At 34.3% G+C, this 17,951-nt stretch overlaps 1 protein-coding gene and 1 long non-coding RNA gene across 8 annotated transcripts in view; one reads left to right on the top strand and one right to left on the bottom strand.

Annotated features, from left to right (window-relative positions):
* The window catches only part of Nr6a1 (nuclear receptor subfamily 6 group A member 1), a 229,022-nt gene that overhangs the window by 49,762 nt on the left and 161,309 nt on the right, over positions 1-17,951 (top strand). For 4 of the 6 annotated variants that reach the window (XM_040286303.2, XM_078048187.1, XM_040286302.2 and 1 more), the window contains exon 3: positions 7,576-7,620. The exons of the other annotated variants lie outside the window; for them this stretch is intronic. In XM_040286303.2, the coding sequence (XP_040142237.1) occupies positions 7,576-7,620 (45 nt within the window). The remainder of the gene's footprint in view (positions 1-7,575; positions 7,621-17,951) is intronic. 6 annotated transcript variants of the gene reach the window in all.
* The window catches only part of LOC110597741 (uncharacterized), an 83,901-nt gene that overhangs the window by 22,644 nt on the left and 43,306 nt on the right, over positions 1-17,951 (bottom strand). The gene's annotated exons all lie outside the window — the stretch shown is intronic.

The raw sequence follows: 17,951 nt of genomic DNA, 5'->3' as shown, positions 1-17,951 counted from the left end.
TTTATTTTATTTACAGACCGGGTCTCACTGAGTTGCTTAAGGCCTCGCTAAATTGCTCAGGTTGGCTTTGATCTCGTGATCCTCTTGCCTCAGCCTCCTGAGCTGTTAAGATTACAGGCACCTGCCACTGTGCCTAGCCTGACATGCTTACCTTGTGAAGTTACAGGAAGCCTCAAAACTGAAATGGAGTGTGTATGTTGTATTAAATTGATTATGGTTTTAGATACTGCAAGTTCTGTAGATTTGGACTGGGAAGGAATAACATTTGCTAATACCTCATGACTTTCGCACATTAAATTGAGAATAATACGGATTTTTTTGTTGTTGTTGTATTTTTGGAATTTGGAGCCTCATTTTCTACCCCCTTTCCAAATTCCTGGTAGGGAAGCCTGTTCACCCTTGCCTATTTTGTAATAGGAAATATTTTTGCTGCTGATTTCCAGTTGTGCTTGGCAGTGGTTATACATGGAGATTTGGGATAACACGTTGTATGTGTTGAAACAAGTACTAAATTGGTCCAATTCAAGTGGTGTGTGTGTGTGTGTGTGTGTATAATTTTTTTTTTTTAAAACCTTTTCTGTAGTTGAGCAGATGGAAAGCTATGTTTGGAATATGGGCAGCTGTTCACACTCTGGCTGCTTTCCTATGATTCCTGGGCTTCCTGGAGTCCAATGTTATGGCACAGGTTCAGGCTAAGTTCATTTCTACAAGAAATGTCCCTATACACCGTGTCCATTAGCATAAGCTAGGGACAAGGGCAGTCAGAGGTCAAGAGAAGTTCAAAACAGCATAACCTTTCTGTGCTTCTGTTTCCAAATAACCCCCAGTCTGGCTTGCTCCCCCAGTTTTTTCCTCAGCCATCATGTTTACCGTGTAGTTGTAAAACTCAAGAGAACAAGGACTGACTTGATACAAGGGAAGTTAAAGAATAGAAGTCATTGTTACTTAAAACAGGAGAAATAATTGATTTATGTTTGGAGGCCAATTAAGCTATAAAACAGGAACAGTAAATCGACCTGTGACTTCACAACAGCTCCTGTTCTGATTTCTGTTCCACAGAAAAGGGGCTCCCCAATAAAGACTGTCAGCTTTTTAGGCTAAATTATTAATTCCTTTCATGCCTCTCTCAGGGATTGTAAACAGCACATAATACAGGGAAACAATTGGTACTGTTCACTTATTGGGCAGATAGAAGGTCAAAGGGTAAATAGTTGGATTAGCAACAGCTGTCTTTCTAGTCTCTAGTCAAACTTTTGTTTTATTATATATATCAGCAAAGTTATTCCCTAATTTTTTTTTACTTGTGTGCAATGAAATCTATTTCTCTTCTTGCAATATCCTAAAATGATTACACAGAGAGTAGACACTGGACAAAATTGAAAAGTCTTATTTTAGTTCAACTTCCAAAGTTAAAGATGAACATTCTTTTTGAAATGTGTTAAGTTGTCTGATGTTTACAGGATACTATCCTAAGGAAAGCAACCACTTGAAGTTAGCTAGGATCTTTTTAACTGTTCTTTTGCCAACTGGTTGAGGATTTTAGTGCAGTTTAATTAAAGGAAAGTAATTGCCTTTGTAGAATAATATATGTTCTTTCTGGAAACACTAAAAGTAAAATGTAAGCATCCTTAATCCCACCACCTAGAGGTAACCAGTATTTCTCATCTGACAGTATGTCCTTCCAGTTTGTATCTGAGCTCATCTTTTTCATAATTAAGAATCATACTGTAAATGCAGTTTTGTATCCTGTTTGTTTTTCCACTTAGGAGACCATTGTCTGAAGTCTTGAAACTTTTTTTTCACAAATATTTTTAATGGCAGGATAATTTTTCATTGAAACTGAATAGCTTTACCATGATGTACTTACCATTTTCCATTTTTGGATATTTAAATTGTTTCTCCTTTTTCGGACATTATATATAATGCCATAGTGAACAGTTTGTTTCAGAGTTTTTCTCCTGCATTTCAAATGAGTGCTTTAGCTTTTTATATAAGCAAAAACTTCTGAATTAGGATCATGAACTATGGCTCAAGATTGCTTGGATTCAATGTGGCTTTAATATTTATTAACTCTGCATTCTTGGTTATGTTATTTAATTTCTCTGTGTCTTGTTTTTTTATCCATAAAATGAGGACAGTAAAAGTTTATTTCTATTTTATTAGGGCTTTAGTATGGATTAAATGAAGTAATATATGTAAAGGGTTTGGAACAATTCTTGGCAAATGGTAAAGACTATTAAGCATATGCTATTCTAAGCTATGTAGTATAGTGTTGAAATTCTCAGTCTGTAGTAATGGGCTATTGTAACTGCATTTTATTCAGTTAAACTAGTCTGTATTCCAGTTATCGGCAGGTATAAATTACTGTTTCAAGTAAATAGTTCAGTCATAGGAACAGAGCCCGTGCACTTTTAACCATTTTGGCGAAGGTTTTTCTTTAGTATCTGGTTAGTTGTTACAGGGTTTGGCTTCCAACTAGTGGCAGATAACCTTCCAGATGCCCATCTGCAAACTCATTTTATCTTTAGGAGATTAAAGAAGTTACTCTCTACTTGGCTGGCCAGCTGGCTTGCTTATTTATTTATTCATCCATTCATTCTGGGGATTAAACCTAGGATGCTTTACCACTGAGCTACATCCTCAGCTCTTTTTTATTTTGAGACAGGGTCCTGCTAAGTTGCTGAGGCTGCTCTTGAACTTTCAATCCTCCTGCTTTAGCCTCCCAGTTCACTGACACAGGCATGGATCACTGCATATTTAAAAGAAGTACTCAGATTATGTATTTTCTCTTTGGTTAATAGCAAAGTGTAATAGAAGTATGCTGAGGAAAGGATTTGTACAATTAAAAATCTGACTGTTACCATTTAAAAAAACACTATATATTTGGGATTCTTGCTGATCCAGACTTTAAAAAGCAAAATATATTCTAATAAAGAACCTAGATAAATAAGCCTTTTGAAAGACATGTGGGGATGTAATTTAGTGATAGAGTGATTGCCTAGCATGTGCGAGGCCCTGGGTTCAATCCCCAGCACTGCCAAAGAAAAGAGAGACTTGAAAGTTTAATCATTGCCCTTTTTTGCTGTACCAAGCAAGGATCCTGATAGTGGAATAAATGAGTAAAATTTTAAAAACAAAACAAAACAACAACAACAAAACAGGCTCATATTAAGATAGCCTGTCACCACCAACTTGCTCACTTTGCATTCAACTGTCAAGTATGTTGGGATCCCAAGGAGATTCTTTTGTATCCATACATTCAAGTATAGTGTACCCATAGGTACTAGCTAGAATTCCTGAATTCTGTTCCATCTCCTATTGGGTGTATTCATAGTTATCAAACTGCTACAATTTTTGGCTTCAGCAAGTAGTTCATGTAGGTTCAAGTATTGTTGTAGAGAATGAACTTAAGACTGAATGTTAGATATCAAAGAGGGAAAGGGAATTACCATTTATTGGGTAGAATTTATGTGCCAGGTACTTTGCATATGTTCAGTAGTTGTGAGAAGGGTTAATACCTAAGAAGCTATCTAATTTCAGGTTCAGTTTTTTAGTACCTGTCCATTTAACACAGTTACTGTTATTTTTTCCCTCCCTAATTTGTATGCCAAACTGCTGTTCCTACCCTCAAGGGACTGGTTTAGTCAGGAAGGACAACACAAAAGTTGATATGGCTTTTGCTACAGAGTAGTAAAAGTATTACACATATAATACTTAACATGAATTTCTTCATTAAGCGCTCATAAAACCTGTTTAAAAAGACACTATCCTGGGCTGAGGTTGTGACTCAGTGGTGGAGCACTTAACTAGCAAGTGTGAGGCACTGGGTTTGAGTCTCAGTACCACATATAAATAAATAAAAGGTATTGTGTCCATCCACAACTAAAAATATTTAAAAAGAAAAAGAAAAAAGACACTATTTTACCAGATGAGAGTTGTGAGGCCTAAACAGGTTTTTAAATGTCTGTAGTTCTCTTGTTGATTGTGACAAATCTCAGATGCCAATGGTGAAAGACTTTAAGGCAGTATAATGATTTCTAATATATATAGTAGGGCTTTTATATTTTTTAAAAACTAGTATTTTATTTATTTATTTTTATGTGGTGCTGAGGCTCGAACCCAGTGCCTTGCATGTTCTGGGTGAGCACTCTACAGCTAAGCCACAACCCCAGCCCCATATAGTGGGGCTTTTATGTACAGAAGAATAATTTAGGTTATTTTATTTTCAAAGTAATATTTGAGTCAGACATGGTGGCATAAGCCTGTAATCTCAGTGACTTGGGAGACTGAAGCAAGAGGATCTCAAGTTCTAAGCCAGCCTCAGCAACTTAGGCTCTGTCTCCAAAAATGAAAAAGTGTGGGTCTGTAGCTCATTGGTTAAGCACCCCTTAGTTTAATCCCTAGTGCCTCTGCCCCCCAAAAATATCATTTAGGCATCTTTTGCATATATTAGGATGATTTGGGATATGAAGTGGAATAATTCACTATGCAATAGATCCCAAAGAAATATCTTTTGTAGCTCAGGTACAGTATTATTTCATCAGTTATCAGACAGATTCTTTCCTGAAGATAAATTCACAAATATGCCTTATTTCTCCTCTTTCTGTCTCCCTTTCTCCATAGCATTCATAACAATTCAGTAGTCTGGTTCTAAAACTTCACCTGAATCTGCTGCATTGTTGCTAGATCAAGTCTCCTGAATGTGTCCTTTGCTGGGGAGTTCCCCTCTGATAAGGATTCTTTTGAACAGGGTGGGGGCAGTATGAGACCCAGAGCTTGAGCTGAACTCTCATCCCCTTAACCTCTGCCCCTATTTCAGAGTTTATACTGACTTGGTAGGGACTCTGTATAGAGCCAAGAGTTCAGCACTTGTTTACAATTGATGGAAAGATAGTTGTATTCAAAGGCGGTTGTTGGGTCCTTGGATAGTCATGGATGTCTGCCACTATCTCTGGTGGGTGCAGGGAATGCTTGAACATCTAAGACTGGAGATTTGTAATGGATGACTAAGAAGGAATGAAAAGAAACTCTAATGCTAGATAGGTTGTAGCAGTTGTTTTTTCTGTGGGAGCAGAAAAGAGAGAGATCAGAGAGTCTTATAAACCTTTATTTCATAAACAAAAAAGCTGAAATTGGTCGCTTAGATTGAAAATTTCTTGTATTGGGCAAATATATCAGTAGTGGAAGGATACCCTAGATCAAAGCTACCCTTTTCCAAATTATGCATAGTTTTATAAATCAGCATTTTCTTAAAAAAATCTTGTGGTGCTCTAAGTAAGCTGAGAGTACAGCAACGTAGTCCTTATGAATTTTTTTCCCCCTTTAAGTTTCTAGGGGATCAAATTCATGGCCTCATTCATACCAGGCAAGTGCTCTACCACTGAGTTATACCTTACCCCTCATAGGTTAGTCTTTACATGATTTTTCTGGGTACACTGCAGCGTCTGTACCTGAGGTAGTTTTGTAAATGAATATGAAAGAAAAGGTAAACTTCTTTCTTGGAAGATTGTTAATAGTCACTGTGAACCAAAATTGAACATACTTTTTGGTAAACATAGGAAAAGATAAACTATAGAATATTAAGATTCAAAATGAGAATATGGTGTTATAACCTTTTCTTCTGTCAGCACAAAATTCAACATGCTGAGTATGGTCTGCCCTATAGATAGATTTTTGTCTCACTTGCAGGATGTTTATTTTTAGTTTTTATCTTAGATTTTTATTTTAGTTGTTGGACACAATACCTTTATTTTATTTATTTATGTGGTGCTGAAGATTGAACCCAATGCCTTACATGTGCAAGGCAAGCACACTACCACTGAGCTTAATAGTCAGCATATCCTCTTCCAGACCAAAACTTGTCCTCCACGCTATTTAATTACTCCCCTATTAAACTATCACACATCCCCATCCCAGGATATTTAAATGAAAGCATGTTAGTTGTCAAAACTTGCAGGGATTTTATAAAAATTTAGATTTCTGGTTTTCTTGATAAATTGGATATCTAATATTGAGCTTGGATTTCTATGTGGAATCCATTGCTGAAACAGAGTGGTGTAATGTCTGTCCTCTTTAGATAAGCATGCACTCTCAGGTTTGTCACAGACTCATGTGGCATCCTGAAGTTTCCTGCTAGTTGTCCACAGACATTTAAGTTTATAACACCTATGTTAAAGAAGGAAAAATTTTAGGGCTGATGAGAGTTTAGGAAAATGGAAACTCTTATAAGTGTAATCTAATAATATCTATCAAAACTGATATTGTGCATGTTCTTTTGCAGTTAACAGTTTAAAATTTAAAAATAAAAAATTTAAAATTACAAATTTAGCAGTTTATTCTAGAAATTAATCCTAAAGAAATGGTAGTTATATTCAACAGATACTTCTTTCAGCATTTATAGTAGTAAAAATATTTGGAAACAACTCAAAAGTTAAATAGGGGAGTAATTAAATAGTGTGGAGGACAAGTTTTAGTCTGGAAGAGGATATGCTGAACCGTTAACAGTGGTATCTTTAGAAAAATGGGATTACAGGGAAACTCACTATCTTTGTGATTTCATTTTAAAAAAAGAATTATTAAGAAAAATACATATTTTTTAAAAACCTTTAATTCTCATTTCATGTGCCAAGTTTTCAAGGCACTTCTCTCTGCCAAATTGAGCTAGGCTCTAGCTTCTTAGAGTGCAGGTTTCACAATCAGAGTTATCTTTTTTTTTTCCTTGTACTGAGGATTGAACCCAGGAGTGCTTTACTATTGAGCCTCATCCTCAGCCCTTTCTATTTTTCATTTTGAGACAGGGTCTCACTAAGTTGCTTAGGGCCTTGCTAAATTGCTGAGGCTGGCTTTGAACTCTCCATCCTCCTGTCTCAGTCTCCATTGCCTCAGTCTCCAGAGTCAAGGATTACAGGCATGTGCCACTACACCCAGCACAGAGTTCTCTTATGAAGTTGCTCTAAGGAATGGATATCAATGCCCTCAAGTAGCAGAAAGTATCTTGAAATCCAAGAACAGAGTGTAAGCCTAGAGTAGCATTTTAGGCTTCTTTTTGAAGCTCTACCTCTTCCACTTACCAATCAAGCCATCAGATTTGCTAAGCCAGGAGGATTGAGATAGTACTGTCAAGAATGAAGGGGGCTTCTCAGTAACTTCTTATATGAATTTGGCTGTCCTGACAGTTACAGAGTTAATTGCTGAAAGTAACTCTACTGGATTGTGACCCCACTGGAATACCTGGTGTGTGGGACAGTGGAAAAACATGAGTGAAAGTTTGCATCCTGGTATAACTGCTTCTTTGCTGAGTAACCATAGCAACCTCTATTTTTTCATCCCTAAAACAGTAATAATCTCTGTTAGGGGTTGTTTTAAAAAACAAATAAGATAATATATATGAATACCCAGCATTTAGCTGCTATAGTCATCCCTGCATCTTTTTTCTTCACTTAAATAGAGAACAGAAATTTGTAGCTTTTGTTAACATTTAATAATCGTTTACTGTATGCTTACATTATTAAAACATCTCATTTACCCTTCCTGGCAGCTCTGTGAGGTTATTCTCTTGTTTTCTCCATTTTACAGATGAGGAAACTGACAGTTTAACACTTGGCCAAGGTCACACAGCTGGTAAGTGGCAGAGCTGAACTCTGTGTGATCCCAAAGCCTGGGTCCTTTTTATCTTTTTTTTTTTTTTTAAAGTTGAGGTATAGATTTACAAACAATGAAACACAGATCTAAAGTATAAAATTAAATCAATTTTCACAAATGTGTGTACCTTGTAATCCACATTCGATCGAGGTAAGAACATTTACACCCCTTCAGAAAATTCCATTATGTTTTTTCCAAGTTGACCCCCAACTCTCTAAGCCAAAAAGTAAAAAGTTCTGATTTTTGTCATGTTAGATTGGTTTTGCCTGTTCTAAAATGTTACATGCATAGAATCAAACAACACTTGCTCTTTTGTGCTTTTATTTTTGAGACTTAATCCGTGATGCAGGGGTATTAATAGTTTTTTTTTTTTAACTGTTGTGTGGTATTCCATTGACTGTGTCACAATTTATCTGTTCATCTGTTTATATCTGGGCTGTTTCTACTTTTCAGCTACTACAAATAAATTGGTTATAAAATTTTTGTACAAGATTTTTATGGATGTATATTTTTATTTCTCTTGGACATACTTTAAGGATTGTTTGGTAACATGATAGGTGTTTTTTTTTTTTTTTTTTCTTGTTTTGGGGATTGAATCCAGGAGTGCTTTGACACTAAGCTACACCCTCAGCCCTTTTTGTTTTAAGACAGAGTCTTGGTAAATTGCTTAGTGCCTCCCTAAATTAATGAGACTGACCGCAAACTTGGTGATTCTTCTGTTTTATCCTCTGGAGTGCACCTAGTTGTATGTAAACCTTTTTGTGAAATTGTCAAACAGTTTTCCAAAATGTTTACACATTTTACAGTTCCAATAGTGTATGAGTTCCAGTTGCAGATATTTGCAAGCATCTGGTGTTGTTAGTGTTTTTAATTTTAGTAATTTTAGTGAGCATTTTTATAAAGGGATTGATGTGGTTTTAATTTTCATTTCCTCAGTGATTAATTGTGTTGGTCACTTTTTAATGTATTTACTGGTTATTCATATATTATCTTTTTGGTGTCTTTCCAAGTTTTTGACCATTAAAAAATTGTGTTTTTTAGAATTCATTTATTGAGTTCTAGGTGTTTTTATTCTGGATACAAGTCCATCATCAGAGATGTGTATTGTGAATATTTTCTATTAATCTGTGGCTTTCCTTTTAACATGTTTTATAGTGAGCTGAACAGTTAGGGTTTTATGAAATCCAGCTTATGATTAATGTTTTCTGTGTCTTTCCTAAGAAATCTTGGCCTAACCTGAGGTTGCAAAGATATTCTATGTTTCTTCCAGAAATTTTATGGTTTTAGAGTTTACACTAATCTATCTTAAATTAATTTTTTTTGTCTTATTAAATAGAAATCAAAATTTTGGGGCTGGGGTTGTGGCTCAGTGGTAGAGCGCTTGCCTAGCACTTGTTGAGGCATTGCGTTCAATTCTCAATACCACATAAAAATGAAATAAAAATATTGTGTCCACCTACAACTAAAAAATAAATATTAAAAAAACATCAAAATCTTTTTTGTGTGAATAAAAATAAAGACTGTCTTAATATTTTGATGCTTTTGTTGAAAGTAATTTGAGTCTACTTAAATAGACATTATATCTCTTTCATTAATCTTTTTATCTTCTTACAAATACCATTTTGAGTTGCTTACTGTAGCTTCTTTATAATCTTGAAATCAGATAGTGTTAGTCTTCTAACTCCATTCTTGTTTTCAAAGCATTTTGACCTAGCTTTTCTTCTTTTTGTTCTTTTTCTTTTGTTTCCATATAAGTTTAGAATCAGCTTAACATTTTTTTTTAAATACAAAACAGCTTGCTAAGTTTTTGATTGAATAACATTGACTCTATCAATTTGGGTAAGAATTTTCATCTTAATAGCAGTGAGTTTTTCCTCTATTTTTCTACTTATTTAGGTCGTCTTTATTTTTTCTCACTAATGTTTTAAAAAGTTTAGTGTTGAGATCTTGTATATCTTCCTTTAAACTTATCCCTATTTTGTTTTTTAATACTACAATAAATCATATTGTTTTTAACATTTATTTTCCAACTGTTTTTTTCTAGTGTATAGAAATGCTATTGGTTTTTGTGTGTTGAGTTTATATCCTATGACATTGTTAAATTTGTTTACTAGCTCTTCTAACTTTTAAGAAATAAACTCATTGGGACTTGTATATCTTGCGATGTGTACTTCTGTGAATAAAGACAGTTTTATGTCTTCCTTTTTGATGTTTATGACTTTTATTTTTCCTACTTTATTGCATTGGCTAAGATTTCCAGTACAGTGGTTTATAGAAGTGATGAGAATGACATTCTTGCCTTGTTCTTAATCTTGAGGGGAAAGAATTCAATTTCACTATTAAGTATGATGTTAACTCTATAGGGTTTTCTTTTATTTTTAAAACTGGTAAAATACACATAACATTTATACCATGTTAACTATTTTCAAGTGTGCAGTTCTGTGGCATTGAATACATTCATATAAATTGTGCAGTCATCACCAATGTCCATACACACAATTCTTCTCATCTTGCAAAACTGTAACTTGGTACCCATTAATAGTAAATACCTGGGCTGGGGGTTTAGCTCAGTGGTAGGGCATTTCCTAGCACACATGAGATACTGGATTCGATCCTCAGTACCACATAAAAATAAATAAAATAAAGGCATTGGGTTCATCTAAAAAGAATTGTAAATACCCATTCCCCTCAGGTTTGTCAAATGTACAAATAAAAATAAATGTCCATATATGTGAGGGCTTTTGCCTAGGCTCCCTAACTCATTGGCTTATATGTCTGTTATTATGTCAGAACCACTGTTTTGATTACTATAGCTTTGTAGCAAGTTTTTGTTTTCTGCCTCTATGAATTTGACTACTCTGGGTATCCCATATAAATACAGTAATGTAGTATTTGTCCTTTGTGCTTACTTCAGTTAGCATAATGTCTTCAAGGTTTATCAGTATTGTATATCAGTATTGTTAGAATTGAATTTTTAAGGCTGAATAATAATATCATCTATATATACCCCATTTTGTTTATTCATTCACCCATCATTGATGGACACTTTGTGTTTCTTCCAACTTTTGGCTGTTATGAATAATCCTGCTCTGAACATGGGTTTACATGGATGTAACTCTTTTGAGTCCTTACTATAAATTCTTTTGGGTCTAGACCCAGAAGTAGACTTGCTGGACCATGTAGTAATTCTATTTTCAATTTTTGAGGAAGTGCTATACTGTTTACCTGCTAGCTTCACCATTTTTATATTCCTACCAGTAGTGCCCAAGTGTATTAGTTTCTCCACATCCTTATCAATACTTTCTGTGTTTTTGATGTACATTTTTAAAAAAATATTTATTTTTTTTGTTTTAGGTGGACACAATATCTTTATTTATTTTTATGTGGTGCTGAGGATCGAACCCAGTGCCCCGCGCATGCCAGGGCAGCTCGATACCACTTGAGCCACATCCCCAGTCCCAGGGCAGCTCGATACCACTTGAGCCACAACCCCAGTCCCTTGATGTACATTTTAATGATTAATGATGTTGATCTTTTCATGTGCTTATTGACCATTTGTATATCTTGTTTGGAGAAATGTCAATCTAGTTTTTTGTCTGTTTTTAAAATTAGATTCCCTAGGGGGGTGTTCTTTCAGTATTTCTGGTTATTAACCCCTTATCTATCAGATATATGATTTACAAATATTTTTTCCCATCCTACAGGTTGTAGTTTTGTCTTGTTGGTTATGTTTGATCCACAGGAGTTTAAATTTTTTCTTGTTTTGTTTGTTTTTTGTGTTGGAGATCAAACTCGGGGCCTCCTGCATGTTAAGCAACGTATTCTACTACTGAGCCTAGCCCTGGAGTGTTTTTGTTTGATGTACAATTATTTTTTTTTCTTTTGCTACCTGTGCTTTTTGTATCATAGCCAAGAAACCATTGCCAAATCCAATGCCATGGAACTTTTTTTTTTTTTAAGTTTTATAGTTTGGGCTTTTGTATTTTAAGTCTTTGATGTGGAACTAATTTTAGCTTGTGGTATAAGGTAAGGTTCAACTTCATTCTTTTACATGGAATATAGTTTTACTAGATTTATGTTAGGAAGATTGTTCTTTCCTCATTGAATAAGGAAACATTGTCAAAATTCATTTGGCCTGGCTCAGCATGTGCAAGGCTGTGGGTTAAAACTCCCAGCAACCCCCAGCCCTCAACCCCTTGCCCAATCATTTGTCCATATATATGAGTGTTTCTTCCCTGGCTCTCTGTTCCATTGACTTTATGTCAGTATTACATGTATCAATTACTGTAGCTTTGTAAATAAGTTTTTTTTTTTTTTTTAAATGCTCTTCCCCACACCCCCCCATACTGGGGATTGAATCAGGGGCCTCATACATGCCAGGCAAGTGCTCTGATATTGAGCTACACCTGTATCCAGTTATAGATGCTCTTTATCAGCTTGAGAGCTTTTATCATGAATATTTATAAAACTTTTCAACTTTTGATATTCCTGCATCTTGATATTTTGATTGTTAATGTGAATTATACTAATTGAATTTTGAAAGTTGAACCAGCTTTATTTATAATCATCTAGTCATGCTATATTATAATTTTCATATCTTACTGAATTCAATTTAATAGTGTTTTATTATGGATTTTTATGATCATGTTCCTAAAAGCCAAAGCCTATGTCTTAACCTCACTGCCACACTGTCTCCAAGATTTTTCTTTGACTTGTTATTTTAGGTACATTTCCTCTTGTCTAAATCTGCATTAGTTTTTTTTTTTTTTTTTGTATAATCTTAAACCACCCAAGTGTATTTCTAGATAGATGTAAGCTTTCCTTCTACTTTAAATTTGAAGTCCCATCCGGTGGTTTGTTCTGTAAGCAAAAAGATGAGAAGTTGGTGCATTGGTGTGTATTCCCACTTAGAATCCACTAGGTGGCAACAGGGCCTAACTGAAGAGCAAAGAGTGAGGACTTGGACTGAAAAAAAGCAGAAGACAATATTTGGAAAACTCAAAATTAAGCAGAACAAAAAACAAAATTTTCTGTAAAGTAGTACTTCTAGCCTTCAAAATTTGAGAGAATGAAGTTATACCTTTATTTCATTCTAAGAGCATGTAAAAATACATGGGAATCCATTTTGCCATCTTTTTTCTTTTGCCTCTCAAATGTCAAAATCTTGGCTTACTCAGTAGATATCTAGTCACTTTTCTCTGAATATTTGAGTAAGGGAGAGGCAAGATGGAAGGGTAAGGTGATAGAGCAGAGAAGGACATGTTTTTTCCAAGAGTCATTTACTGAGTGTGGCACACATCTTTAATCCTATCTACCCTGGAGGCTGAGGCAGGAGGATTACAGGAGACTGCAGGAAGAGGTATTAATGGCCCCATCATATTCCCTGGATCTTAGCCTCCATTCTTTTGGAGTCCATTTATGAATGTGTAGTCTCAGATGTGGAATTTTCTTATAAAAATGGAAGTGGGAGAAAAAAGATTTTCCTGGATAAAGAATTAAGATAATGGTAGAGGAAGAAGATGTGAGGTTCCAGGAAGCTATGGGTAGGATTTATGGGGCTGTGACAAGTAAAAGAAAGGGATAACATGAGTTTCTAATGCTAATCTGAGGTAATGAAGAAGAGGAAAGACAACTAGACTGCAAGCAGTGTGAGGTACGACATTGAGGCCTGGTGTTTTTTTAGTATGACAGTGATGCTGACTTTGGCATATTAATGATCTCATTACCTACTTAACTGGCATGGTCCTGATTTGTAATTGAAAATAACTCATTAGTAATAAACTATTATCTACAAATACATTTGTAGTAACAATGATGTATGTAACTTGGCAACTGAAGTTCATATATGAAGTTCATATTTGAAACATGACATATACCTGTCACCATCTAGTTCCTGGAAAATTATAAAATAAGGAAAGTGTTGATGCAATCCCTTTCATCATACACAACATGTATCAAAGTAAATTGAAAATGCTGCTGCTGAATGAATATAAGTGAAGATTATAAAATCTTAGTAAATATGTGGTATATATAAATCTGTCTTCTCTTATTCTTTCCTAGCAATTGAAAACTACTACTAATTCCCTCTATAGTGATAGTGGAGTTCTGAGAACTGTAATATTTCGCATTGATTTTATGTGTGTATTCACAGAAGGATCTTGGCAACTTGCTACCCATTTTGTGACAGCCAGGTTTAGTAGAAACACCAGAGTGTTTTGTTAGTAGAGTGTGGCACATACCTTTAATCCTAGCTACCCTGGAGGCTGAGGCAGGAGGATTACAAGCTTGAGGCCAGCCTGGGAAACTTAGTGAGACCGTCTCTTAAAACAAACAAAAAATTAAAAGTAAAAAGGGCTGGGGATATAGCTCAGTGGTAAAGTGCCCCCTGGGTTCAATTACAAGTACCAAGAAAAAAAGAAAAAAGGAAGTTTTATTGATGATTCAATAGAGAAATTATTAAGAAAGAACACAATGGAAGTTCTGAAGTTGAAACATAAATGAGAAACTAAGGAGGAACCAGCAGCAGATTTGAATTGACACAGGAAAGAATGGTTGAACTTGTAGTAGATTTGTCAATCCAGATTATCAAATATAAAGAACAGAGAAAAATGATTGATGAAAAAGAACAGATTTTATGTGAGATCTGTGTGATAACATCAAGTATATGTGTAATGAGAATCATAGGAGATGAATGAGAGAAAGAGGTAGAAACATGTAAGAAGAAATAATGGCCCCTGAATTTGATGATAAACATTAATCTATAGATCCAAGAAACTTGAGAAACTCTAAATAAGATAAGCTTCAAATTGTTGGAAGACAGCACAAACAGAAGACCTTGAATGTAGCAAGAAAAAATTCATTATGTATCAGAAACAGTGATAGAATTTGTGTTGACTTCTCATCCAAAATAATGGAATCTGGTATGAAAAGAAAAATTTATCAACCAAGAATTCTGTATGCAGCAAAACTATTCAAAAAAAGAGCACAAACATTCTCATATAAAAAGACTGTATTAGTGGACTTGCCTTAATTTCCTTAAAGGAAATTCTTCAGGATAAAAGGAAGTCATATCAGATTAACTCAAGTCCATGAGAAGAAATGAGGAACACTAGAAATAGTAAATATGTGGTATATATAAATCTGTTTTCTCTTTTATTTTCAAAAGAAGATATAAAATTGTATAAAGCAAGGATTATAACACTGCCTTCTTGAGTTTATATCTTCTATGTGAGAATAATAGAAAGGGAGGGAGACAGGAGACATTGGAGAAAGTTTCTATATTTCCTAGAATTAAGTTAAAAGTAGATTGTCATAGGTGAAATGCATGTTGTAAATGAAAAAACATGTAGTAAAGAAATCTCAAAGGGATTAAAATGGAATACTAAAAATATTTTGCACAAAAGGAAATAGTAGAGGAGAAAGAGAGGCTTAAAAATATTGGAACAAAGCCAGAAAATGGCATATATAAGTCCTGCATATCAATAATTATGTTAAATGTGAATTGATGAAGGCTGGGATTGTGGCTCAGTAGTAGAGTGCTTGCCTAGCATGTATGAGGCAACATCTTAAAAAAAAAAAAAAAAGTGAATGGATACACTATTCTGTTAGCCTGGGCAGAAATCCAAATTTAGACTGTCAATAATAGACATACCTTATTTTCAAAGACATGATTGAAATTGAAAAGGTGAGTAGAGTGAGATTGTGCAAATAGTAACCACAGGAGAGCTGGAGTGGCTTTATTAATATTAGAGCTTAAGATAAGAAACATTACTAGAGACGAACTTTTCATAATAACAAGAGTCCACCAAAATACACAAAGCAAAAACTGATAGAAATTAAAGGAGAAATAGCCAATTTAACAATAATATTTGAAAATTTCACTGTCCCACTCTTAATGATACAGTAATTACACAGAAAATTAACAAAAATATAAAATACTTCATCAGCACTATCAAACAATTTGACACTTGTGTTCAGTACTGTATGCAGAATACATGTTCAGGTTACATGGGACAGTCTTTAAGAGTGTTCTGACAGGCTAAGGACATAGCTCAGTGGTAGTGAACTTGCCTACAATGCTCAAGGACTTGGGTATGATCTCTAGCACGGCCACCCCCGCCCTCAGGAAAAAAAATAAAAGGCAAGGGGAAAAAAAATGTAGGTCATAAAATAAGTCTTAATTATTTTCAGAGCAAAACCATACAGGGTATATTCTGTGACCACAATGGCATTAGAGATTTTTAACAGAAATCTATGATATTCCCAGATATTGGAAATTAAATAGCACATTCACAACTTAGGATCAAAGCAGAAATTCCAAGGCAAATTTTAAAACATTTTTAATTAAATGAAAAGTCAACAGATATATGAAATGTAGCTAAAGCTTTGCTTAGAAGATTGATGCCTCCCATACTGCTTTTATAATTTCCTGTAGTAGAAAGCAGTGAAATAGATGGCACAAAAACAATAGTTTAGAGAATGTTAACAAAACTAGAAGTTGTTTCTCTAAAAAGATCAAAGAAATTAACAACCAACCCCCTACCTACACTGACCACGACAGTAAAAAGGACAGGTTATAAAAATCAGGAGTAAAAGAGGTCACTATTGCCCCATAGAAATTTAAAAGGACTACAGTCAAGGGGATGTCATGAACAACTTTATTTTAACAAGTTAGACAACATATGAAATGGACAAATTCCTAGAAAGAAAGATTATCAAAAGTGATGGAGGAAATAGAAAATAGGAACAGTCATAAAAATGAATTAAATTTTCTAGAAATGGAAGCCAAGTCCCAGGTGGATTCATTGATGAATTCTATCAAACATTTAAAAGAAGCAATAATAGTAACCTTTCACAAACTCATTAAGAAAATAGAAGAAAAGGGAACACTTTTCAGCTCATTTAATGAGTGTAACATATCCCTTATAAATTCAGGCAGAAAATGTTTAAGAAAATATTAGCAAACCAAATTCAGCAACATGATAAATATATAATGGATTATATACCAAATATATATTGATTACTTAAAACATATTTCAGGAGTGCAAGCTTGAATTAACACATAAAAATTAATGTAATATACCAATTGTCAACAGATGTTACCTTAAAATATAAGATATGGGATTGGGTGTGTGGCTCAGTGGAGTAATGCTTGCCTAGTATGCCTACTCAGCCCTGTTTGTTTACTACCATATGTAAAAAAAAATCGATGTGGCCATATTCCAGAAAAACTGTATTTATGAAAATAAGATAGTTTGGGCTTGGAATGTGACTCAGTGTTAGAGCACTTGCCTAGCATATGTGAAGCCCTGGGTTCAGTCCCTAGCACCATAACAAACACTGCCCCCATCCCCGAAAAAACATCCATAATAGATAATTGGCCCACAGGTCGTGGTTTGCTTTATTAATAAAGGTTAAAAAAATGTAATCATCTACACAGACAAACATTTGGCAAAATCCAACACTGGTGATCCATGATTAAACTTCTCAGCCAACTAGAAATAAAAGGCACCTTCTACCTGATAGAGTATCTACGAAAAGCCTACAACTAGCATATTTAACGACAAAATACTGAATATTTTCTCCCTAAGACTGAGAATAAGGTGGGAAAAAATGGCAATTCCTACCAAGTCTTTAAACATTATACCGGAAGTTCTAGCTAGTGCAATAAGGGAGAAAAAGGAATCCGAATTGTAAAGAAATAATTAAAATTGTCTTTATTTGATGAATAATTCTATATATAATCCTAAAGAATCCACAAAAACAAAAATTGGGACTGATCAAGTCACAGGATACTAGATAAATACAAATATCAATTATATATTTATATACTAGCAGCAATCCAAGAACAAATGTAATGAAACAATTCCATTCATGCTTGTATCCAAAGAATAAAATACTTAGAAATTAACAAAATCAGTATAAGATTTATACAGCTATGAAATACTACTAAGAGAAATTTAAAAGATTTAATTAAATGCAGAAAATTCTGTGTTTATGGATTAAAAGTTTTAAGTATTATTAAGTTGGTAATTTTCTCCAAATTGATATATTCATTCAGTGCAGTCTCCATAAAAAAATTCTAGCTAATTTTTTTAGAAGTTGACAAATTAATTTTAATGTTTTTATCGAATTGAAAAGGACTTAAAACAGTACAGTTTTGAAAAAGAACAAAGTTCAAGGAAATCACATTATGGAGTTTGAAAAATAAGAGACACAAAAATCAAGACAGGTGATACTGCTGTTAGAGTAGGCAATGGAATTGAATTGAGAATTCAGTAGTGCTTTTTTTTTGGGGGGGGGCTACAGGG

This window comes from Ictidomys tridecemlineatus, chromosome 4 (genome assembly GCF_052094955.1).
Source record: "Ictidomys tridecemlineatus isolate mIctTri1 chromosome 4, mIctTri1.hap1, whole genome shotgun sequence".
NCBI classification, from domain to species: Eukaryota; Metazoa; Chordata; class Mammalia; order Rodentia; family Sciuridae; genus Ictidomys; species Ictidomys tridecemlineatus.
Note: the sequence above shows the minus strand (reverse complement) of the source record. Positions and strands in the feature narration are given on the sequence as shown.